Source organism: Prionailurus bengalensis, chromosome A2, assembly GCF_016509475.1.
Source record: "Prionailurus bengalensis isolate Pbe53 chromosome A2, Fcat_Pben_1.1_paternal_pri, whole genome shotgun sequence".
Classification (NCBI taxonomy): Eukaryota; Metazoa; Chordata; class Mammalia; order Carnivora; family Felidae; genus Prionailurus; species Prionailurus bengalensis.
The window spans coordinates 23,152,046-23,177,267 of NC_057348.1; the positions used below are offsets into that span (position 1 = coordinate 23,152,046).

Below are 25,222 nucleotides of genomic sequence, written 5' to 3' on the forward strand. Positions count from 1 at the left end.
CCCCTGTTCCATCTCAGGTGTTTTCTGATTGTAGAGAGTCACCAATTCTGGGCTCGTCACCACCATCTCACCTGGCACACATACTGCTGTTGCCCTCAAAATGATGTTGAAATGCTGTTCATTGTTCACGTCCAGGAGATCTCTCGTCTCCAATTCGGCGTTAGCATTGAACAGCTGCTATCTTCAGACACTTCAATTTGTTATAGACAACGTTAAGGAGAAACCAGGACCAGCTCAGACAAGGTTCTCTCAGTATCTGTACTTTCTCCCCCAAATTGCAAACATCTGGGCCTGCTCTTTAATACCACGAGCCTCTTGGGCCATTCTGTTTTCATGTTTGAGAAACACCATGTCACTGTCTACTTTCCCTGCTGGAATCAAATGACAGTCTGATTCACTGGAGCCTGGGCTTTGGGGTAGCAGTGCCACGGGACATGTGCCTTTCCTGTAAACTGTATTGTGTGGGCACTGCCCTAGGTCCCTGATGTGTGGGTGCCCAAAAGATGCAGTCATAATTCAGCCACAGGATTTCTCAGCCTCAGCTGGAGCCTGGGAAGATCATCTCAGGGATGGAGTTGAAAGGGTGTTGTCAGGAGGAATTATATTAGGATGAAGAGTCCATATTTATACTAAATCATCATGTGGTCTAGTATCCTAGTCAGGTCAGAAGTCAGTTGTCTCTGGGTCTCTGACCAACAGGCTTCTGTGGTTTGCACTCAGAGCTCAGTGGCAGTGGACCACAGAGATGTCAATGAGGAGTCTGACATCAGAATGCAACAGTCTTGGGGTGCCTGGGTGGCTCAGTCAGAGCCTGGAGCCTGTTTCGGATTCTGTGTCTCCCTCTCACTCTGACCCTCCCCTGCTCATGCTCTGTCTCACTCTGTCTCAAAAATAAATAAATGTTAAAAAAAAATTAAAAAAAAAAAAAGAATGCAACAGTCTTTGCTTGTCTGTTCAGGCTGACTTGACTGACATGAGCTACGTCCCTATTTTAGAAGGCAAGGGGTACCGTGTCTATTACTGCTAAAACTGACAGTGGAAGACCCTGTACAGGGTATCTTCACTTTTAGCCTCTTAATTTTAGTTTGTCAATAAACATGTACCCTAAGCTACCTGACAGCACGGTGCTAAGTGACCTAATAAAGTCAAGCATGTTTGATAAAGGCCTGCACTACAGCTGTCCCCCAGGATTCTGGACCCCCGGTCATTATGGATGCTAGGTGTGAATGGTCAGCGAGGAACAGCGGACATGCACATGCTTCCTATACCTGCTCTGTTCACACGCATGCTCTTAGTCCATGGGATTTCATTTACAAGTCACAAATTCAAAAGTAAAATTATTAAGAATTTCAAGACAGTGATGGCAAAGCATTAAACCAAGCAGGGGGCCCTGTGTGGCTGCCTAGGTCACATGCCCATGAAGCCAGCCCTGAATGGGATCGTGGCTTTGCACATGACCCTATAGACTCTGTCCACCCCTGAGGACTGTACTTTTTCAGGGATGTAGGGAGCTGAGCTCTCAGTGTTGGGAGGGGTTGTGTTGCACAGGGTTTCGAGTATGGGGCTTCACATTTTGAGGCTCCCTTTCCTCATACTTGCTCTGCTATCCTGGGCAAACATTTCACTTTTTGGGACTCCATTTGCTGATATGTACAACAGGAACCTGATAGTACCGTTTAGAGTCATTAGGGGGATCAGGCGAAATAATGCATGCAAAACACCTGGTGCCCAGCATACGGTTGTCATTGGGCCAATGTTGACTGCCATTGGAGGACTTGGGTGAGGCAATTTCAAAGCCATGGCGGGGGTGCTGCAGTGACCTCCTCCACACCTAGTGGGTGTATAATTCAGGTCTGCTGAATGCCAGTGACTTTGATGGGCATCGTGGATTGGTGGCTGTTAGCCTTCCCCCTAAGTCCCCCTAGCCCGGACCCCCAGCTCTGTGGATGGGGGATGGTTTTGTCTCCTCATGTCCATTTGTCATATCAGTCCCCTGCTTTTAATTGGGAGGACTCAACGAATTATATAACCATAATTCGTTATAATTATGTAGACAGGAAAAACGTGATTGCTGTATCACAGAGAGCACTATAGTATTGATTCAACTAAATCAAATGCTGGTGGAGGGAGAGGATTATTGCTCCAGGACCCTCCGCTGGCCTGGATGTTGTGACTGTTTCACGGAGATAAGCAGCCCTGCTGGGCCTGCTGGCACTCAGGCGCGGGAGGCTGTGGGGCTCTTGGTTATCTCCCCAGGCATAAAGCTGTACTAATTGCTTTGGAAGCGAGGCCTTTTCCCGGGCAGCAGCAGCATATGCTGCCTGAGTGCGTGGAGCAAAGATAAAGAGCCACCTCCTCCTCCTTCACTGAAGTTTAATAATAAAGTGGAACTGTCACCATTTCCAATAAATTGTTTATTTTAATTTAGAAAAATAACGAAAACTGGCCACCTTCTGGCACGCCGTTGTGGCATGTCTTCCTGGCTCAGGCACTCTTGAACCTTCTGTTCTCTGTAGCTGGCTCTGGAAGGCGTTCGGATCTCGGTGTTAGTGAAATCAGCCACATGTCTTTCTCCATGTAATCAAACCTGGCCCTCACAGGGAAAAAGAAGTCGTTTTCCAAGGCCCATTAGATGGTAGCGCTGCAAACCAGGAAGTTGGCATTGAAGGCATTTGGAGTATAAAGCTTTGTAGGATTTTTTTTCCATGTATTTATTTTAGTGAATGTGAAATTGAGATAGTCTCACATTTTTCTGTCATCACTGTTCTTTCAGATGACTTTTTTCCTGTATTATCAGGGGGAGGTCAGCCCAATACCCCTTGCGTGAGAGGTGAGCTGAAGAGGGCGCCGGGGTGGCTCAGTGGGTTAAGTGTCTGACTTCGGCTCAGGTCATGATCTCATGGTTCATGAGTTCGAGCCCCACATTGGCCTCTCTTCTGTCAGGATAGAGACCGCTTCAGAGCCTCTGTATCACCCCCCTGTCTCTGCCCCTCCCCCACTCACACACTCCCTCTCTCTCAAAAATAAGTAAACATTAAAAAGAAAAAAAAAAGAGTGAGTCGAAGGCCCAGATAAAGGTGATGTCTTCCTCAGGTGTTCAGGGAGGGTGAGTGGCAGTGTAGGACTTGGAATTCAGGCCACCTGCTTCTTCTGCCTGCCACTCGGAGGCACCAATGCGAGCTCACTCTTCCACCCACCATGCAGCAGCTTTTCTCATCCCCATTTCACAGGGAGCAAAACTGAGACCTGAGAGCCAAAGCTACTTGCCTCAGGGCCTTGTAGCTGGTAAATAGTACAACCAGAACTAGGACTCAGTCTCCTGAATTTCAGTTCAGTTTTTTTTCTTCCGGAGTCCATGGGTTCTATATACCAATTGCTTATATACAGTGATTATAATGTGATTGCATTAAATATGACACATTTTGAGTCTTAGAGCAACCACAGCTGAGGACAGAGAAAAGAAAATCTGAATTGATGAAGACGCTTCAGAGCAGTCGGCCAGGCCCCTTCCTTCCCTTCCAGACACTGCCCTTGGAGTGCACGTGGGTAGGATTCCTCCTTAGCAAATTCCTCCAGGTTTTGAGTAGTGAAAGCAGTGGCCATTAAATCCACGTGCACCAGGAGAGCTCTATGAAGTGCCTGATTCTGTCTGGCAGGAGTACTCACAGGACATAGGTAAATCGTGTAGTGTAATGCCAGTGATTAAAAACGGGAGGCTGGGGACAGGAAATGAAGGGGATCATTGTAATCCAAGGGCAGGGCTTTGGAAGCATTGTCCCAGCCAGAGTCATTGTGATGGTTGTGGTCATTAAGGTCCTTTCCTTTCAGTTAAGCGGCCCAAATCCAGCTAGATCTGGTCAGGCAAAGAACCAAATTTATTGGCTCCTTACCTGAAAAAGCTAGGCATGCCTGGTTCTAGGAACCCAAGCCACATGACTCTGCCTTGTTTCCTCCATTATGGGTTCTTTTCTCATTGGCTTTACCTTTATTCAGGTGAGCTCTTCCTCCCCAGAGGCTTGATGGCTCCTGGCAGCCCAGCCTTCTTCCCTATAGTCTCAGTGGAGAGAGTTTTCTTCCCAACATTTCAGTAGAGGCCCAGGGATTGGGTCATATGCCCATGCCTGATGGTGCCTCATGGAATTCAGGATGGAATTCACAAATTGGTCAAGCCTGATAAATGGGTTTACCCTTTGATCTGGAAAGGAGGAAGAGAGATGTTAACCTCACCCAAATGATATGAGGCACTAGTGGAGAAGGAAAATTGGAAGAAGGGGAATGGATGTTGAACAGGCAAAAACCACCCATATCCAGTGGGTATAAGCCTTAGTTTCCTCTGACTCACTCTTGATCAGTGGCTTGGTGAGGAGAAAGGACCAGTCTTGCCCAAATGTCTCCAGATGAGTGCTGTGCAGTAGAACTTTATGCAATGATGGAAATGTTCTTTGATCATCACTATCCAATGCAGTAGCCACTAGCCACATGGGGCTGTTGAGCACTTGAAATGAGACTGGTGGGACTGAGCAATGGAGTTTTGTTTGTTTTTTTTTTGTTTGTTTGTTTTTATGGGGGGGGAGAGAGAGAGAGCAGGGGAGGGGCAGAAGGAGAGAAAGAATCTTAAGTAGGCTCCATGCTCAGTGAGGAGCCCCACCACAGGACTTGATCTTATAATGGTGAGATCATGACGTGAGCTAAAATCAAGAGTCAGACGCTTAACTGTCTGAGCCACCTAGGTACCCCAAGCAACTGAGTTTTTATTTTTAGGTAATTTTATTTAAATTTAATGTAGATGGCTACCTATAGCTCTTGACTGCCATAGTAGCTCTTAGTGGAGCCACATCACTGGAGATAGTTCCCTGGAAGGCAAGGCCTCAGTTTTGTGTAGAATGACAGGTGGGCCAAGGATTAAATGAAGATTGGAAGACCAGGATGATGAAGCAGATTTGGTCCAGGTATACAACAGGAGAAAACAGAGTCCAGACATGACGGACATGAGAGGGAAAGACACAAAGAGAGAGTCCTTCATCTGTGATGTCGTTTGGAAACCCTTAACCTGGGGACATATTTTTTCCATGTAATATAAGGACCAGATTTGTACCAAAAAGAAAGAAAATCAGAATGGACCTTGTTATAAAGTTGGGTTGAGGGGAATTCCGTGACATGTTACTGCATTTTACTCCTAAGTGTCCGACAATAAAAGCAACCATTGTCTGAAGCAATCTTCCTGCACATGACATTCAGTTGCACATGGATTAAAGAAAAATTAAATGGGGTTGTAATGTTATTAAAAAAAACAACAATGCTGCGTAAACTTGTGTGGCCGAGCACAATGAAATGCAGTTGACAGAAATGACATCAGATGAATAGAATGAACTTGTGAAGGCAAGGTCTAGCCACAGCAATGTGAACCCAGGGCAGGTTAAAGCCCAGCCTCTCTACAAGCTGCGTGATGGGCATGTGTCATGATGCTCTGCATCCTGTAGGGTGTGTGGGGACCACCCTGAGGTGATGCCTGCTGAGCCTAAGTTGTTCCTGGTGGACATTAGTCGCCTACGAGTCAGATTTCCATAGGCAGCCATTCTTGGAGAAGGCAGACTGATCTTTCTGATCCCTTCCTGCTCACCTGTAGCCAGGGACACCTGGGCTTCCTCAGATTCAGTTAACTGTCTGGATTTGTACAGTCAGTGCTTGTGAAGGACATGCCATGTGCTTGGCATCCTGCTGGGCGTTGGGCATCCAGCAGGAAGAACAGAGAAGCACAAGTCTTGGTTCCTGGCCCTGTGGTTTGTCTGGGTCCATGGCCCTCAGCATTCCTCTCTCCCAACACCCAAGCCACTTGATGGTTACCTCTAGACTCACCTGTAGTGCAGGTGTAGAGATTAAGAGCTCATGGCCAGTACCTGGCATATATACATATGTGTGTGTGTGTGTGTGTGTGTGTGTGTGTGTGTGTGTATATATATATATATATATATATATATATATATATATATATATAAAAGTAGCAAATGTATAGCAGAGAGAAGGAGGCATTAGAATGGGTGAAGCAGACCTGGGTAGAACCTGGGCCAGGCAGCTAGGAGGTGTGTGAATTTGGGTACAGTGCTGAGCCTCACTCTTCCTATCTGCAAAGTGGGTTGATGGAAACTTACAGGGTTGTTGTGAGGATGCAGTTACATGTTATTTGCTAAGGACCTATTATGAAGCAGGTTTCCATGACTCCATGCTCTGGTGAGCATGAGAGTATAATTGCTGTGAGGAAAGGATGGACCTGGGAAGGGGTCTTATGGGTTATGTGAATATATCTAGGGTGAGCAGCCAACTTCAAATCCAGCCTTGATTTGTGTTAGGTCTGGGTGCCATTAAAGCTGAACCACCGTGAGGATCCCACCAAACTTCCCAGTCCAGTTTTCCAGCAAATCTGCAGCCACCCCCATGACCAGTGGCCCTTGATGCTTCCTGTGGGGGCCTAGGGAGAATAGCATCTTAGACCATCAGCATGTCCTAAGATCCGTCTCTGTGATCTATTCTTATTTTGTGATCAGTTTTTGGGTTCTCGGGCAGACACATCATGAGCTGGTGTCACTATCTGAATGCTGATGGAATTCTTGGGGCATTGAAGGGTCCCAGGGCATGGAAGAGAAAGAAAGCCATTCCTCAGCCAGGAAATCACCAGCAAACATTTTCCATGAGCACACCCTTCCTGCCCCTCTCCTTCCCGGGTGACTCTTCCATCCAATTTCTTTAGCAGACGAGGGTGTGGATGCCTTTGGGGAGAGCCCAATTCATTTCGGTAGAACAGAAGTGGTTTTGGAATAGGCCAACTGGAAAATAATGCCAGGCAGCTATGGCACTGTGGACACGGGCTTTGGGTCAGTGGACATGCCACAAGCTCACGTGGCCCTGAGCACGTGCCTGGACCTGCTCTTGCCTCTTTGTTGAGAAGCAGAAACATAATGGGCTCCAGGCTTGCTTCCTTCTGCCCCCTTTCCTCTCCAGCTGATGCTGGGTTTCTGTCGATCCAACATAGCCAGATGGGCCTTAGGGATGTTTCTGAAGAGGCTTGGTCCCTTTTTGTGAATTCCTTGAATCTTTTCTGATTTCTAGCCTGTGTCTCTCTTGCCGTAATCACAATTCTTACCTCATGACCCAGTCTTTATCCTTGCTCTTTAGAGATGGTTTGAGTACTTTTGTGTATCAGATATGTGGTCTTCATGGGAGATAGAGTAGGCCACAAGACATGCCTGGTCTCAGAACATCATTGTCTCGAGTGGGGGCAGAATCTAACTAGGCAGTTACATACCTGGAGTGCTAAGTGAAAGGTATATCTGAGCATGGGGTGCAGCATGGGGTCCTAAGGAAGCATTCTCTTTTTAAATTTTTTTTTAATGTTTATTTATTTTTTGAGAAAGAGTACAAGCAGGGGAGGTACAGAGAGAGAGGGAGACACAGAATCTGAAGCAGGCTCCAGGCTCTGAGTTGTTAGCACAGAGCCTGATGTGGGGCTCAAACCCACAAGCCATGAGATCATGACCTGAGCCGAAGTCAGACTCTTAACCTACTGAGCCACCCAGCCCCCCGCCACCACTAAGGAAGCATTCTAAGTTACTGTCAGAGATGGGGGGTCTAGGAAATTTTCCAAGGCAGGAAGGCGGTGAGGTCTCCAAAGTCGATGGGACCAGGTGTGGCAGGGGAGCCAGGAAATGGATGGAGAGTGGATTCCCAGTGAGGAGAGCATGTACACAGTCTCAGAAGTGATCAGAAGTGGAAAAATTGAGGGTAGAAGAGGATAAAGTAAGTTTTGAGAGATGAAACTGGAAAGGAAAGAAGGAATTTTAGATAAATTAAGTACTTTTCACCAGAATTAAATGAATTCTTTCCCTAGAATGTGATCACAGCTAAAAATGCATATGGCAGGTAAATTTTATATTGAATAAGTTCTTATGTTTTGAATTCTGAGGGGAAGAAGAACACACTATGGTCATTTGGGCCTGGGATGCACTGGTCCTGGTGTACACCCAAGGTTGGCATCATGTAACCATATGGACGCTAATGAATTTTCTACTTTGTCGTTTCAGCACTTCAGGGAGCATCTGGACAAGCTGTTTGCCAAAGGAATTGGAATGCTGGATATAGCTCTGAATGAGGCCTTCAACATTCTCAGTGATGTAAGCTCCTCTTTGACTTGCCTTTCTTCTGTCCAGGAGAATAGATGGATTTTTTTTAAATTGTTCGATCGTGGACCAGCAAATAATGCTAACAGTAGTTAGCTCCTGCTGTCATTGAGTGGCATCCATAGGTATCAGATGGGAGGGTGAGGCTGGCTATTCGGGTCCTCTGGGGACCCAGGTCCAGCCAGTGAGGCTGAGCGGAGTGTAAAATGCCCTCTGATCAGGGCACTCACCCGCCATGCTTGTTGGCTCTGGGACCACCAACACTTAAATACCTTCCAGTGCAGATTTTGCCTCAGAAACTTTCAGTTTCTTCATAGAGTAGACTCATCCCTCATTGTGTTTCATACTGAATCCCTGCTTGTGGTGATGGTTAGCAGAAGAAAAACTTTCTCTGTGCAGTATGCTTAGGGAGTGCCGTACCCATCCCTGCCTTTCTTCCAGCCCCTTGGAGATTCCTAATACACAGTCACATAATCAAAGTTCCAGTAGGTACTACAGGAAAGAATGCCACTGAACCAACTGTTTCCCACACTTCTTGGAACAAGAATCAGTTTTTCAGGTAGCACCTGTTAACATTCCATGAAAAACTTTGGGGAGTGCTGGGCTGGGGGTTCTGCCCCTCCAATCCAATTGTGTTAAGCTAGAAGAACATGTGACTTTTGTGTTCTTATTACTCTGGGAGAGTAGTAGGAAAATAATGGCAATCTTTATCAATGCAGGTTCCGTATCATTTATGCAACTAGTATGTGTTGTGTATTTTTTAATATCAGACACTGGGAATGCACCAGAGAACAGACTACACAAAGGGTTTGCCTTAATGGACTAGTGTAAAGGTTGGGTAATTATGGCCCGTGAGCCAAATCCAGCCTGCGTCTTCTTTTGGTATATATTGTTTCATTGGAATGCATTCATGCTCACCTGACTACGTACCTTCTATGGCTATTTTTGCATTACAGTGGCAGAGTTGATTAGCTATAGAGACCATATGGTCTGTAAAACCTAAAATATTTACTGTGTGGACTTTGCAGAAGAAGTTTGCTGACCTCAGGTCTAAGGGGAAAAGACAGATGAAGTGCCTATGGAGAGCCCCATTGTGCCAGCATAGTAAGGACTTGCTGCTTTATACAGTGAGGTCAGGAAAGATCTCTCTGACTAGGTGACCTTGGTTGGAGTAGAGACCTTAAGGAAGTGAGGGAACAGTCACTTCTGAAGTTGCCAGCAAGAGGACAGAGTACAAAAGACCTGAGGCAGTGATGCTTGGCATAGTTACCATGAGAGACCAGTGTGAGGAGCAGAGCAGGGGAGAAAGAGAGTGCAAGGGAATGAGATTATGGAGGTAGCAGGGGCCAGACCCCATGGAGCCCTCCAGACTCTGGTGGGGGGAGGTGGACTTTGGCTCTTGTTCTGTGTGGGATGGAAAGTCACTGGAGTCTGAGCAGAGAATGACATGACCTGCTTGAGTTTTAGCAGTATGTCTCTGGCTGCTGTATTGAGAAACAAAGACAATAGCTGGGAGCCATTAAGTTATCTGGGTGATGCACAACTGGTGGCTTGGACCAGGGAGGTAGGTTAAGATGTTAAGAAGCAGAAAAATAGCAATCACTCTAGGTGTTTCAAACAGCAGGGATTTACTTCAGGGAATTGGTTGCATAGGGGATGGAAAAGCTCAGAAACCAGAGAGTGAAACCATCCTCAGATGGGCAGCAGCAGGAAGCAGCTCCTCTCTAGGGTAGGGGGGAAAACAGGAGCAAGGGACGCCATTGGAGCCTCCTCCTCGTGGCCATCTAGATGGGAATGGGGCCACGGAGGGCTGCCTGGGAAAAGCTGGAGTCACAGGGGGAGGCCTGTCCTGTGGCACCTGGTACCTTGGAAGAGGTGTAGCTGTTGCCAGAAAGCACCCAGGCCCCCAGATCAGAAGAAAGGGAGAGATGGCTTAGAAAAGCGTTGGCTTATCTTCTAGTGTTCTCCTTTGGATGAGCCTTGTCCAAACTCTTGGGGAGCCGGGAAAGTGTGGAATGCAGGGAAAGTCACGGGGCAGAACTGAGGGCAAACAAGCCCTAAACGGAGCAGCAGTTACGTTAAGCTGTTGCAGGAGCTGGGAGACCAGCCAGGGGCCCAGAAGCCCCTCTGCACCCAGTCTTCAGGCCGCTCGGTGGGGCCCCGGGTGTGGGTTTGCATAGGATCACCCACCCAACACCACACGGCTCATCCTGGTGCTCAGTTGTGCCCATCTCAAAAACTGGAATCTTTCTCACTCAGCTACACTAGCCTCTCAAGCCCTAATTCTAGACTTTCTTTTACCAATAATATCCACTGGCACACAGAGGGCCATTGAGATTTTGGTCCTGAGCCTGTGCTGGGACTGCAGAGGAGGGAGAGATAAGGAGGGAAGGTGCCACATAATCGCCCTCGGCTCTTCCCTCCCACCTGGCTGCACGAGACTGCTGACTGCAGATAATTCACATTTGTGTAAGGCTCAGTGTTAGGGACAGCACAGCCCTCTTCACAGCTTACTAATATTTTGCGAACGTAGCTGGTCAGAGCAGGGGGCCAAGCTACATCTTTAAATTCTGATTTGAACCCTGGATAGGCACCGTCTCAGGGCTTGGAGATGCCAAGCTCTGCATATTTGGCAGGCTCTTTCTAGAAAGTCATATTGAAAGGATTTGTCACAATTATAAAATTGGTTCTCTTTTTATCTCAAAAGCCTAGTGTCTAGAGCAGGGGGAAGCACTCCGAACTCGTGAATCCCTTGTTTGGAAATGTGTCCTGCCGTGAATTTCTGTTTTCTGGCTCTTTGGCCGAAGTGGTGAAGGAGCAAGAGTTAGGGAATGCTTGTCATGTGAAGTTTGTGGCCTCTGGAGTCAGGCAGGTTGGGCTGAGAAGCCTGACTTGGTCAGAGCTTGCTGTGAAGCCTTGAGAAAACTCTGCTTTGCCTCACCTTTATTATCCTCATCTGTAAAATGGGGATAGGAATAGACCCATAACTTGTGAAGCCCAGTGCAAAGTGAAAATACTCAGAAAAGGGGCATCTGGGTGGCTCAGTCAGTTAAGCATTGGACTTCGACTCAGGTCATGATCTCACAGTTCGTGGGTTCAAGGCCCGCGTCTGGCTCTGTGCTGACAGCTCAGAGCCTGGAGCCTGCTTCAGGTTCTGTGTGTCTCTCTCTCTCTCTGCCCCTCCCCCACTCACTCTCTGTCTTTCTCTCAAAAATAAATAAACATTTTTTAAAAATTAAAAATACTCAGAAAAAATGAAAATGAAAATGTTCAGAAGCATTAAGAATCTTAAGAGAGTGACAGCAGAGGGTTGCCCCGAGTGCGGGCCCTGTGCACATGATATACCCATGAAGCGGGCCCTGGTGGACCAGGGTTGAGGATTCAGCACAGTGAAGCAGTACCTGCCTCCCTTCCAGCAGGGCTGGGGTGGCTGGGAAGTGTCATGTCTATGACCATGGAGTCACTGGGCAGCCTCAACTCTTGCCAGGCTGCCTGTGGCTTCTAGAGGCAGCCGGAGCTCTTGATGCTTTGGTCTTACTTCCTGCCCACGTCCTTGGGAATGTCCACTTCCCTTTATCTTCCCTTCTTTCCTTTCTCTTGCCCTGGTAACTTCTCTCTCCCCACCCTGTCCACTTACCAGTTTTGTTCCCAAACACTTCCAAGCCAGTGTTTCCCACTGCATGCCCAGCCGATGCTGGTCTGCCAGGATACTCTACCCCAGGTGTTGTCGAGGTGGGGAGATGCCGTCCTCCTGTCCCAGAGACTCACAACACACCTGTGCATATTCAAGGTCTTCAAAGTCCTCCAGGGAACAGACCTTTTAAAAATGTATTTATACCAGTTCTCAAACTTATTGACTCAAGAACTCTTTATATCATATCAGAACCTCAGGGTTAGAATCTTATAGAAGTCACAGCTCACCAAGCACACCTTCAGGCATAATGTGTCTTATACTCCAGCAGGGTCTATTAACCTCCCAGCACCTCTCAGGTCCAGAAAAATCACCAACACACGGGTGGATTTCTTTCCTTCATTCACATAAGTATTTGTGAACCAGGGAAATCTTCCACACATCTCTGTTCTGCCTTCACCTGTAAAAACCCTCTGGGGTCTGGCCAGTTAGAAAACCTAATGGGTCCAGTGTAAATTCTGGATAGCAAGAAATGGAAGGACCAGAAATGTTACAAAATGTCCCTGATAAGAGATTGGTTGACGGTTGGCACCATATTTTGAGTGCACATTTATCTCAGAGAGAGAAACATTTCCATCCTGTCTCTAGCTGCTAGGCTTTTAAATAGCCAAACATTTTGAAAAACACAGAGCTGGTTAATCTCCCATGAAAGTGAAGCTTTCTTTCGCTGTTTTCCACTTCATCAGTATGACCTTTAAGTGATGTAATTCTCTCCTGTGCATGATGCCTGCCCTTGCAAGCCAATAGGAACGAAGAGTTATTTCTCAGTTACACAGACACACATTCTGTGTGTGTCTTTGTGTCTGTCTCTCTCCCTCACACATGTGTGCGCGCGCGCGCACACACACACACACACACACACACACTTGAAATTGTGATTGTGACCGGGGCTCAGAGTGGTTCAGGGGTTACTAGATGAAGTTAACTCTTTTGCAATTACCTGCATTTCAGTGTCAGTATTTGCTCGGGTGACTTAAAGGCTTGCAGTTGTTGCACAAAGGACTTTGAAAGGAGCATTCAAATAAACTTCTGAGACTCTTCCAGCTATTGATCTCTGCTGCATTCATTAGTTTCTGTAAGAACACAGAGCCAGTTTGCTACAGTAGTTAGCATCTACCTTGTCATGTGACACCCGCAATTATCGTTTTTGGCGATGAATATGATCTTTGCAGTGATTACCTTTTAAAAATTTTTCTTAGCCAATTAAATAAAATTCGGTGACATTTCAAAGGCTGTTAATCACAACCAAATGCTCTAAATGTCAGGATGCATTGAAATTTTCGCTGCTAACTGATGAATCACTGAGCTAATTGTAGTTCCTCATCAGGCCCTTGTCATTGTTATTATTATGGAAAACACTTTCATCACTCGCGCTATTCAAAAAAAAAAGTTCTAGACAAATATGCAGAGAAGAGATATTACTCATCAAAGCATTTGAAGTTAATTGCATTCTTCAAAATTCTCCAACTGCAGATTGCTGCAGAGAATACCAGGGGCTCAGCCAGAGAGGAAAGTGATGTTTTTAAATAAACAGCTCAGGGCAGCCCTGTCTTCCAGTCTGCATCATTCAGATATCTTCATTTCCCACTCTTTTTTGCCTTTTGTTTGGGAGAGTTTTTTTCCAGGATGTTTTCGAATGAGTTGCATGAACAACAGGCCCAGGGTGAACTCCAGCCCTCTTTGAACTGAAGCATAGATCATCTTTATTCAGTGGTCCGCTGCCGGCTTTATTCAGTGATTTGAAGACAATGTTGAATGAAGCCTCCCCAAAACATTTCCAGAACAACTTGTTGATAGGGCAAGACTGCAGAGATGTTTCTTCTTACTGCAGTAAGGAAGAAAATGCACTATGACCATAGAATGTTAGTAATGTCCCAAAGTGGAAGGGACAAAGTCATGTATTGGAGACTATGAAGTCTGGTTGAATGTGGGTCTTTCAGAGTAGAGGGGAAGGAAGAGGCTTGGTTAAGACTGGGTGAGAATCCTAATATTCTAGTTTAGACTTGGTGGATGCAGCAGAGAGAAGATTTTGAGGTTAGTGTTTTCCCCAAGAGTCTTAGGGTACAAATTGTCCGGTGACAGTTTCTACTGAGGAGTTGATGGGCCTTTCAAGACGTTCCTGGAATAAGCAAATAAGTTATTTGCAGTTTTTATCTTCCTGAGCAAGAGAGCTCTGGAATAGTTAGTTATATTGATAAAGACAGTAGAACCATAGCTATGTGTGATGGCTTTAGTTCCCAAGTATTAGTACCTACCTGAGAATTTCTATGATATTCTATCATGGGCCATGTATACTCATTAATTCAAGGGCATTGGTCTGGTCTGAGTTGCAGGAGTGGCTGCCAGGGCCAGGACTAAAGTGAACCTAAGGCACAAAATTTGAGGAGCACTCATTCACTCTCAGAGTGGGGGACCTGATGATTGTCATGTGGCCCTAGAATTCTGGAAAGAATGGAGGGAGGAAGAAGCAGGTGAAGGAGACGAGTGCTTATGGAGCCTTGCCATGTATCTCCATCTCCTCAAGGACCTTCATCTCTTTACTGGGAGGCCATAGAGTATGCTGAATCTGGGAGTAGGTTCTGGAGCTGGAGTGCCTGGATTTATATCCTGGCCACTACAGAGGGTAGCTGTGTGACCTTGGGCAAGTTAACTCATCTCTCTGTGCCTCAATTTCCCTACCTGTAAAGTGGTGATAATGATAGTACCTACCTCAGAGGCTAGTCAAGATTAAGTAAGTTAATACTTGTTGCCTGCCATATAATGAACATTTAACCTGCGTTGTAACAACGCATGGTAGTCTCATTTTATAAATGAAGAAAAGGATACTCTGACAGAACTTACTGCAGGCACATGGCTTGTGGTGCTGGGATGGAATTAAGTGCTTTTCACTATACTATGGCAGTCCATGTATGTTTTAGGTGGCTTTGCTCTATCCCAATATGGCCCCAAGAAATTCTTTCTGTCCATCTTTCCTTCCTTCCTTCCTTCCTTCCTTCCTTCCTTCCTTTCTTCCTTCCTTCTCTTCCCTCCTTCCTTACGTCCTTCCTCCCCTCCCATTTCCCTCGCTCCTTTCCTTCCTTTGATCCTTCCATCCATCCCTCTCCATCCATCCATCCATCCTTCCCTCCATCCTTCTATCCATCCATCTATCCATCTCCAACCCTCCCTCCATCTCTCCATCCATCCATCCATCCATCCATCCCTTCCTCCCTCCATCCATCCATCTATCCATCTATCCATTCATTCATCCCTCCCTACATCCATTCTTCTATCCATCCATCATCCTTCTATCCATCCCTCCTTTCATTCATCCTTCTATCCATTTATTCATCCAGCTAGTTATAGTTTTCTCTAGTCACAACTTCAGTCTCCACATGAGAATTCTAAGTGCACAGAGACTAGACATTAAACATTCAACTTGAGTGTTTTATTAGCTCTCTGGCTCACCAGGAACCAGCAGCAAATCTAAGACCAGTCTCCATCCTTCCCCAGTGCCATGGTCAACAGATCAAACATGCCCACTCAGTGCCTTTGCACATGCTCTTTGCCCTCGTTGAGACGCCCCCCCCCCCACAGGTACTCCCCCCTCCAGGTGCTACTCATACATCACCTTCATGGTGAGGTCTTCCCTATTTTTTCTAAAGCTGCCCCCTCCCCATTTCCTGTCCCCCCACTTTGCTTTCTTTTCTCTTTTTTTGTTTCTTAGCATTGCTGTTATCACACAACATACAACAAAATTTACTTTTTACTTTGTTTTTATATGTCTCCCCACATAGAATACAAACTACACAAGGGAGGGGATTTTTATATGTTTCAGCCCCAGTTCTGTGTGGGCACTAGTAAATAATTTAGAATTAATGAATACATTTCACCAACTATAATGGTGGGAGTTTTCACTACTGAAAATTGAAGACTTTTTGTATATTTTCATGCCTCGGCATTGTCATGGAATTATAGGGTATTTAACGGACATGGTGTTGCTTTGAATTGTAGCATTGATAGCAATCATTAAGGGAGTTCTTCAACCCTGATTCAAGGAAAGGACACTAAGCTCTGGTAACCAGTCTGGTCACCCTGTCTACCACTCACAAAGACTGGGAGCTTTTATAATGCCATGTAAAACTGAAAGTTGAAGAAATTTACGGTCTTACACACCAGTGGGCATAATCTTGGAATTTCAGCCTGCTATACATAATATGTTAATAAACTAATATGTGACAAAATAAATATGTAATAAACTAACATGTAATGTTACCTGCTAACAAATACATATTTAAAGTTTTTTTTTAAGTTTATTTATTGATTTTTGAGAAAGTGAGAGAGAAAGAGTGTGAGTAGGGGAGGGGCAGAGAGAGAGGGAGATACAGAATCTGAAGCAGGCTCCAGGCTCTGAGCTGTAAGCACACAGCCTGACGCGGGGCTTGAACCCATAAACCGTGAGATCATGACCTGAGCTGAAGTCGGATGCTCAACCGACTGAGCCACCCAGGCACCCCTAACAAATATGTATTTAAAACGAACCCTAACAAAAGGATGCCTAGGCTTCTAGTTTGAATTGGCCTGTTTCTGACTTTATGTGTCCAAAACCTCCCTGATTTTACTATATAGTGCAGTCCGTACCCATCAAGCCAGATTCATTCAGGTTTTAAAAGAGATGTTGCTGGCCACGTATGCTCTGCCCATGTCAAGTGTTGCTAAAGAGTGACTGTACCCGTGCCTTTGGGGCTTGTATCATGAGGCAGTATCTGTGCTTGAAGGTAAGAGAGGTTATGTGTCCTCGAACCTCACTTCCCACCCTGCGTGTGTTTTTCAGAAATCCTCTCTGCCGTCTGGATTTAGTTCCAGTTTGTCAAAGCAAATATGGTGAATGCGTGGGGAGAAGCTTATGGTGTAGGTTGTGTTTTGGTGAAGTAGAACGAGCTCTTGTTTTGCGAGGCTTCCCAAGCCCAAGCCCTCATGCCTCTGAAGTCTCACGGATGTACAGAACTCTGGTGTGTTTTTTAGTCTGAACTTCTTTCTTCCGCAGTTCAACCATACTGGGCAAGGCAGCGTCTGCAGCCAGGCCATCATGCTCATCACCGACGGGGCAGTGGACACCTATGACACTATCTTTGCGAAGTACAACTGGCCAGATCGGAAGGTGAGTTGGTGCTGATGCCATGCAGCATGGTCCATGGAGAATCTGTGTTGTGCTGTAACCCCCAGGTTGTCCAGGGGTAGGTGCCCCATCTGGACTGAATCTCATAAAGACTACTGTTTCTCAGGCTTGTAGTTTTTGGTTGACCAAGCCAAATACTATAGCTTTCCTTGTTTTCAAAATGACACTTTTTTGGAGGAGAGAAGAAACCTGTAAAGACACATTCAGCGTGTTCAGTGAAAAGACTCACTGTGAAGCGTGCTTTGTCCATAGTGGGCAGCACCTTTGTTTTCCGTGGACCCAGAGCTGCTTGGTGAGTCCTGCATCTATAGATGGTGAAGTTGGCCATGGCGGCCACCCAGTCCTCTCTTGTGTGTTTCTGTGTTTCTCTAGCTCCTCGTTCACCACCCTCATTACCCTCATTACCACCCAGAAGCTTCTCTCCATCTCCCAGGGGTGTTCCCCATCCTTGTCAAAGCTTGTACACTGTTCTAGTTCCTTCTTTGCTTTCCAAGTTGACGTTTATTTATCTGCTGAACCCATATGTTAGGGTGTCCATGATGGATGTTAATGTTTTTGGTGTGTCTGAGTGCCAAAACCCAGAGATTCCTCAAGCTGTTAGCCAGTTTGAATTCCCTGGGAAGATCTTTTAAATTCTGGATACTTGTACTCTATCCCATGCCTACAGAATCAAGATTTCTAAGGATGTGGTGTGGTAATCCATGTTTTTAATAAGTTCCTCTAGTGGGCACCAATCAGCAGATTAGCAGTTGGTGATCTCTATCTCACCTGAATGGTGGGATTTTCACAGGAAAAAGGCCAGTCAGAGAAGGTGCTATCCCAGGGGTATCACAGAGGCGCTGTCCTGTCCCATGAGCCAGTGGCATTACTCTGACTGTCTCTATAAGTGCGTAAGACCATTCAGACCAAGTCTGTCCTACTTTACCTATTTTGTGTATTTAATTTCCTGGAACCGAACTAACCACACACACTTGGCAAAAAGAAAGAGAAGACAAATGACCGCTGTGTCTTCAGCTGTATCCAGAGAGTGTGTGCCATTGAGGGAACGTGACATGTCAAGGTGTCATCCCATGTTCCCTTAGTCATTCTTGGTCCCCACATTGCTCTGATAACACTGACATCTCACCTCACTGAGTGTGCATCTGCATTTTAAAGATACATACGTTTTGAACAACATGGTCCCTAAATGGATGCCAACTGCTTCTCCTGGTGCTCAACCTTAGAAAGAGCCATCACTTCTGAAGCTGGAGGAAACGTTTGCTGTGCTGGGCTTTCTCAGGGGATGTGGGACTGTGATACGGCTTAAGGGATGCCCAGGGATAGATGTGGCTGATTGCAGCTCCCGCAACAAGCACTACCTTAGAACCTAGCCCTCGTATAAGATGGCAGTTCAGTGTTGGACAAGGAGATTTTAGATGTAGGATTTCAGGTGTGGGTTTTCAGGGATAGGTGGAGGCCACAGGTAATTCCTTGATAGATGTAGTCATGTGAAGGGAAGAATGTGCTGGATACATGTGCACCCCTGGAGCATACAGCACGATGCTGGGCATGTGGCCGGTACCTAATGCACAGTCCTAAGGTGTGGCTGAGTGACCGAGGGGCCCGGCGGGGTGGGAGGCCACAGTGCTAGTAAACATGGGTAGGGCCACAGACATTTTGCAGTCATGTGGAATGTTTGCTGGTGCCATGACGTTTCATAGCATGTTGAAGGGTATTTTGACTTTTTTGGGACCATCCTACATAAGAAAGTGAGAGGGTCTTTTCATAAGCAGCTTCATTAAGACCAAATGTGTTATCAGACAAGTCTCACATACTGAATTCTCTGAATCTGTCCCATTTGGTGATACTTGGTGGATAGCAGTTACTCAATAATATTGGTATTTGAATATCCTTACTTGTAAGGAGAGGCATAGAATGAGGGCTTCAAAGACACAGTTCTTCAGACAAAACACAAATGTCAACATATCTTGCCAAAGATACAATACTGACTTTCAATCAGTTGCTTTTTTAGATATATTGGAACCAGGATTCTGGAAGTTTCAACATTACATAAAGGAGCTTCATTGACTTATAAAGTATTATCAAGCAGAAGCAGATTTGACTTTTGTAACAAGAGAGTCTTCTTTTTATTTATTTATTTTTATTTAAAAAAAAATTTTTTTTAACGTTTATTTATTTTTGAGACAGAGAGAGACAGAGCATGAACGGGGGAGGGTCAGAGAGAGAGGGAGACACAGAATCTGAAACAGGCTCCAGGCTCTGAGCTGTCAGCACAGAGCCCGAACGCGGGGCTCGAACTCACGGACCGTGAGATCATGACCTGAGCCGAAGTCGGACGCTTAACCGACTGAGCCACCCAGGCGCCCCAAGAGTCTTCTTTTTAAAAAAAAATATTTTATTTATGTATTAGAGTGGACATATGAGCACATGTGAGTGGAGGAGAGGCAGAGAGAGAAAGAGGGAGAGAGAGACTCCCAAGCAGGCTCAGCACTGTTAGCGCAGAGCCTGACTCGGGGCTCAGTCTCACAAACCGTGACATCATGACCTGAGCCCAAATGGAGAGTTAGATTCTTAACCAACTGACCCACTCAGGTACCCCCAAACAGTCTTTTTCTGTGATTAGAAGTTCATAGCAGGGTTCCATCCCTCCTGCTGCATTCTGGAGAGTTTTATGGTGTCCACATATATACACGTACACATTCTCTTCTTGATGATTTGTCTGTGAAGTTGAGCGCAGTAAGTTTGCATGGATCCCAGTGTGATTTAGCATTGTGTTAAAGTGAGGAGATGTTCAGTGTCTAAGCAGTCCTCTTTCTCTGTTATTCTGAACATTAGATATTTAGCAGAGGACTCTGTCATGCCATAGTGGGCAGTCTTCAAGATCGTAGATACAGGAAATGGGTTCAGGAGAGAGGAAAATGATCTTTTTTTTTTCAATATATGAAATTTATTGTCAAATTGGTTTCCATACAACACCCAGTGCTCATCCCAAAAGGTGCCCTCCTCAATACCCATCACCCACCCTCCCCTCCCTCTCACCCCCCATCAACCCTGTTTGTTCTCAGTTTTTAAGAGTCTCTTATGCTTTGGCTCTCTCCCACTCTAACCTTTTTTTTTTTTCTTCCCCTCCCCTATGGTCTTCTGTTAAGTTTCTCAGGATCCACATAAAAGTGAAAACATATGGTATCTGTCTTTCTCTGTATGGCTTATTTCACTTAGCATAACACTCTCTAGTTCCATCCACGTTGCTACAAAGGGCCAGATTTCATTCTTTCTCATTGCCATGTAGTACTCCATTGTGTATATAAACCACAATTTCATTATCTATTCATCAATTGATGGACATTTAGGCTCTTTCCATAATTTGGCTATTGTTGAGAGTGCTGCTATAAACATTGGGGTACAAGTGCCCCTATGCATCAGCACTCCTGTATCCCCTGGGTAAATTCCTAGCAGTGCTATTTCTGGGTCATAGGGTAGGTCTATTTTTAATTTTTTGAGGAACCTCCACACTGTTTTCCAGAGCGGCTGCACTAGTTTGCATTCCCACCAACAGTGCAAGAGGGTTCCCGTTTCTCCACATCCTCGCCAGCATCTATAGTCTCCTGATTTGTTCATTTTGGCCACTCTGACTGGTGTGAGGTGATATCTGAGTGTGGTTTTGATCTGTATTTCCCTGATGAGGAGCGACGTTGAGCATCTTTTCATGTGCCTGTTGGCCATATGGATGTCTTCTTTAGAAAAGTGTCTATTCATGTCTTCTGCCCGTATCTTCACTGGATTATTTGTTTTTCGGGTGTGGAGTTTGGTGAGCTCTTTATAGATTTTGGATACTAGCCCTTTGTCTGATATGTCATTTGCAAAAATCTTTTCCCATTCCGTTGGTTGCCTTTTAGTTTTGTTGGTTGTTTCCTTTGCCGTGAAGAAGCTTTTTATCTTCATGAGGTCCCAGTAGTTCATTTTTGCTTTTAATTCCCTTGCCTTTGGGGATGTGTCAAGTAAGAAATTGCTACGACTGAGGTCAGAGAGGTTTTTTCCTGCTTTTTCCTCCAGGGTTTTGATGGTTTCCTGTCTCACATTCAGGTCCTTAATCCATTTTGAGTTTATTTTTGTGAGTGGTGTAAGAAAGTGGTCTAGTTTCAACCTTCTGCATGTTGCTGTCCAGTTCTCCCAGCACCATTTGTTAAAGAGACTGTCTTTTTTTCCATTGGATGTTCTTTCCTGCTTTGTCAAAGATGAGTTGGCCATACGTTTGTGGGTCTAGTTCTGGGGTTTCTATTCTATTCCATTGGTCTATGTGTCTGTTTTTGTGCCAATACCATGCTGTCGATGATTACAGCTTTGTAGTAGAGGCTAAAGTCTGGGATTGTGATGTCTCCTGCTTTGGTCTTCTTCAAAATTACTTTGGCTATTCGGGGCCTTTTGTGGTTCCATATGAATTTTAGGATTGCTTGTTCTAGCTTCGAGAAGAATGCTGGTGCAATTTTGACTGGGATTGAATTGAATGTGTAGATAGCTTTGGGTAGTATTGACATCTTGACAATATTTATTCTTCCAATACATGAGCACGGAATGTTTTTCCATTTCTTTATATCTTCTTCAATTTCCTTCATAAGCTTTCTATAGTTTTTAGCATACAAATCTTTTACATCTTTGGTTAGATTTATTCCTAGGTATTTTATGCTTCTTGGTGCAGTTGTGAATGGGATCAGTTTCTTTGTCTTTCTGTTGCTTCATTATTTGTGTATAAGAATGCAACTGATTTCTGTACATTGATTTTGTATCCTGCAACTTTGCTAAATTCATGTATCAGTTCTAGCAGACTTTTGGTGGAGTCTATCAGATTTTCCATGTATAATATCATGTCATCTGCAAAAAGTGAAAGCTTAACTTCATTTTTGCCAATTTTGATGCCTTTGATTTCCTTTTGTTGTCTGATTGCTGATGCTAGAACTTCCAACACTATGTTAAACAACAGCGGTGAGAGTGGACATCCCTGTCATGTTCCTGATCTCAGGGAAAAAGCTCTCAGTTTTTCCCCATTGAGGATGATGTTAGCTGTGGGCTTTTCATAAATGGCTTTTATGATGTTTAAGTATGTTCCTTCTATCCCGACTTTCTCGAGGGTTTCTATTAAGAAGCGTTGCTGAATTTTGTCAAATACCTTTTCTGCATCGATTGACAGGATCATATGGTTCTTTTCTTTTATTAATGTGATGTATCACGTTGATTGATTTGCGAATGTTGAGCCAGCCCTGCATCCCAGGAATGAATCCCACTTGATCATGGTGAATAATTCTTTTTATATGCTGTTGAATTTGATTTGCTAGTATCTTATTGAGAATTTTTGCATCCATATTCATCAGGGATATTGGCCTGTAGTTCTCTTTTTTTACTGGGTCTCTGTCTGGTTTAGGAACCAAAGTAATACTGGCTTCATAGAATGAGTCTGGAAGTTTTCCTTCCCTTTCTGTTTTTTGGAATAGCTTGAGAAGGATAGGTATTATCTCTGCTTTAAATATCTGGTAGAACTCCCCTGGGAAGCCATCTGGTCCTGGACTCTTATTTGTTGGGAGATTTTGATAACTGATTCAATTTCTTCACTGGTTATGGGTCTGTTCAAGGTTTCTATTTCCTCCTGATTGAGTTTTGGAAGCATGTGGGTGTTTAGGAATTTGTCCATTTCTTCCAGGTTTTCCAGTTTGTTGGCATATAATTTTTCATAGTATTCCCTGATAATTGCTTGTATCTCTGAGGGATTGGTGGTAATAATTCCATTTTCATTCATGATTTTATCTATTTGGGTCATCTCACTTTTCTTTTTGAGAAGCCTGGCTAGAGGTTTATCAATTTTGTTTATTTTTTCAAAAAACCAACTCTTGATTTCGTTGATCTGCTCTACAGTTTTTTTAGATTCTATATTGTTTATTTCTGCTCTGATCTTTATTATTTCTCTTCCTCTGCTGGGTTTAGGCTGTCTTTGCTGTTCTGCTTCTAGTTCCTTTAGGTGTGCTGTTAGATTTTGTATTTGGGATTTTTCTTGTTTCTTGAGATAGGCCTGGATTGCAATGTATTTTCCTCTCAGGACTGCCTTCGCTGCATCCCAAAGTGTTTGGATTGTTGTATTTTCATTTTCGTTTGTTTCCATATATTTTTTAATTTCTTCTCTAATTGCCTGGTTGACCCATTCATTCTTTAGTAGGGTGTTCTTTAACCTCCATGCTTTTGGAGGTTTTCCAGACTTTTTCCTGTGGTTGATTTGAAGCTTCATAGCATTGTGGTCTGAAAATATGTATGGTATGATCTCAATTCTTGTATACTTATGAAGGGCTGTTTTGTGACCCAGTATGTGATCTATCTTGGAGAATGTTCCATGTGTACTCGAGAAGAAAGTATATTCTGTTGCTTGGGGATGCAGAGTTCTAAATATATCTGTCAAGTCCATCTGATCCAATGTATCATTCAGGGTCCTTGTTTCTTTATTGACCGTGTATCTAGATGATCTATCCATTTCTGTAAGTGGAGTGTTAAAGTCCCCTGCAGTTACCACATTGTTATCAATAAGGTTGCTTATGTTTGTGAGTAATTGTTTTATATATTTGGGGGCTCCCGTATTCGGCGCATAGACATTTATAATTGTTAGCTCTTCCTGATGAATAGACCCTGTAATTATTATATAATGCCCTTCTTCATCTCTTGTTACAGCCTTTAATTTAAAGTCTAGTTTGTCTGATATAAGTATGGCTACTCCAGCTTTCTTTTGACTTCCAGTAGCATGATAAATAGTTCTCCATTCCCTCACTTTGAACCTGAAGGTGTCCTCAGGTCTAAAATGAGTCTCTTGTAGACAGCAAACAGATGGGTCTTGCTTTTTTTATCCATTCTGATACCCAATGTCTTTTGCTTGGCACATTTAGTCCATTTACATTCAGTGTTATTATAGAAAGATACGGGTTTAGAGTCATTGTGATGTCTGTAGGTTTCATGCTTGTAGCGATGTCTCTGGTACTTTGTCTCACAGGATCCCCCTTGTAGGATCTCTTGTAGGGCTGGTTTAGTGGTGACGAATTCCTTCAGTTTTTGTTTGTTTGGGAAGACCTTTATCTCTCCTATTCTAAATGACAGACTTGCTGGATAAAGGATTCTCGGCTGCATATTTTTTCTCTTCATCACATTGAAGATTTCCTGCCATTCCTTTCTGGTCTGCCAAGTTTCAGTAGAGAGATCCGTCACGAGTCTTATCCATCTCCCTTTATATGTTAGAGCACGTTTATCCCTAGCTGCTTTCAGAATTTTCTCTTTATCCTTGTATTTTGCCAGTTTCACTATGATATGTCGTGCAGAAGATCGATTCAAGTTATGTACGTCTGAAGAGGAGTTCTCTGTGCCTGTTGGATTTCAATACCTTTTTCCTTCCCCAGATCAGGGAAGTTCTCAGCTATTATTTCTTCAAGTACACCTTCAGCACCTTTCCCTCTCTCTTCCTCCTCTGGAATACCAATTATGCATATATTATTTCTCTTTAGTGCATCACTTATTTCTCTGATTTTCCCTTCGTACTCCTGGATTTTTTTATCTCTCTTTTTCTCAGCTTCCTCTTTTTCCATAATTTTATCTTCTAGTTCACCTATTCTCTCCTCTGCCTCTTCAATCCGAGCTGTGGTCATCTCCATTTTATTTTGCAGCTCATTAATAGCTCCTCCTGGCTGTTCCTTAGTCCCTTGATCTCTATAGCAATAGATTCTCTGCTATCCTTTATACTGTTTTCAAGCCCAGCGATTAATTTTATGACTATTATCCTAAATTCATTTTCTGTTATATTGTTTAAATCATTTTTTATCAGTTTGTTAGCTGTCGTTATTTCCTGGAGGTTTTTTTGAGGGGAATTCTTCCGTTTCATCATTTTGGATAGTCCCTGGAGTGGTGCGGAACTGCAGGGCACTTCCCCTGTGCTGTCTTGAATAACTTGCATTGGTGGGCGGGGCCGCAGTCAGACCTGATGTCTGCCCCCAGCCCACCGCTGGGGCCACAGTCAGACTGGTGTGTGCCTTCTCTTCACCTCTCCTAGGGGCAGGATTCACTGTGGGGTGGTGTGGCCCGTCTGGGCTACTTGCACACTGCCAGGCTTGTGGTGCTGGGGATCTGGCATATTAGCTGGGGTGGATCGGCAAGGTCCACAGGGGTGGGAGGGGCAAGCTCAGC

General features: G+C 44.6%; 1 protein-coding gene across 3 annotated transcripts in view; it reads left to right on the forward strand.

Moving 5' to 3' along the window:
• Positions 1-25,222, forward strand: part of CACNA2D3 (calcium voltage-gated channel auxiliary subunit alpha2delta 3) — an 860,144-nt gene that overhangs the window by 447,903 nt on the left and 387,019 nt on the right. For all 3 annotated transcript variants that reach the window (XM_043587660.1, XM_043587659.1, XM_043587661.1), the window contains 2 exons: positions 8,076-8,165; positions 16,889-17,002. In XM_043587660.1, coding sequence (XP_043443595.1) covers positions 8,076-8,165; positions 16,889-17,002 — 204 coding nt within the window. The remainder of the gene's footprint in view (positions 1-8,075; positions 8,166-16,888; positions 17,003-25,222) is intronic.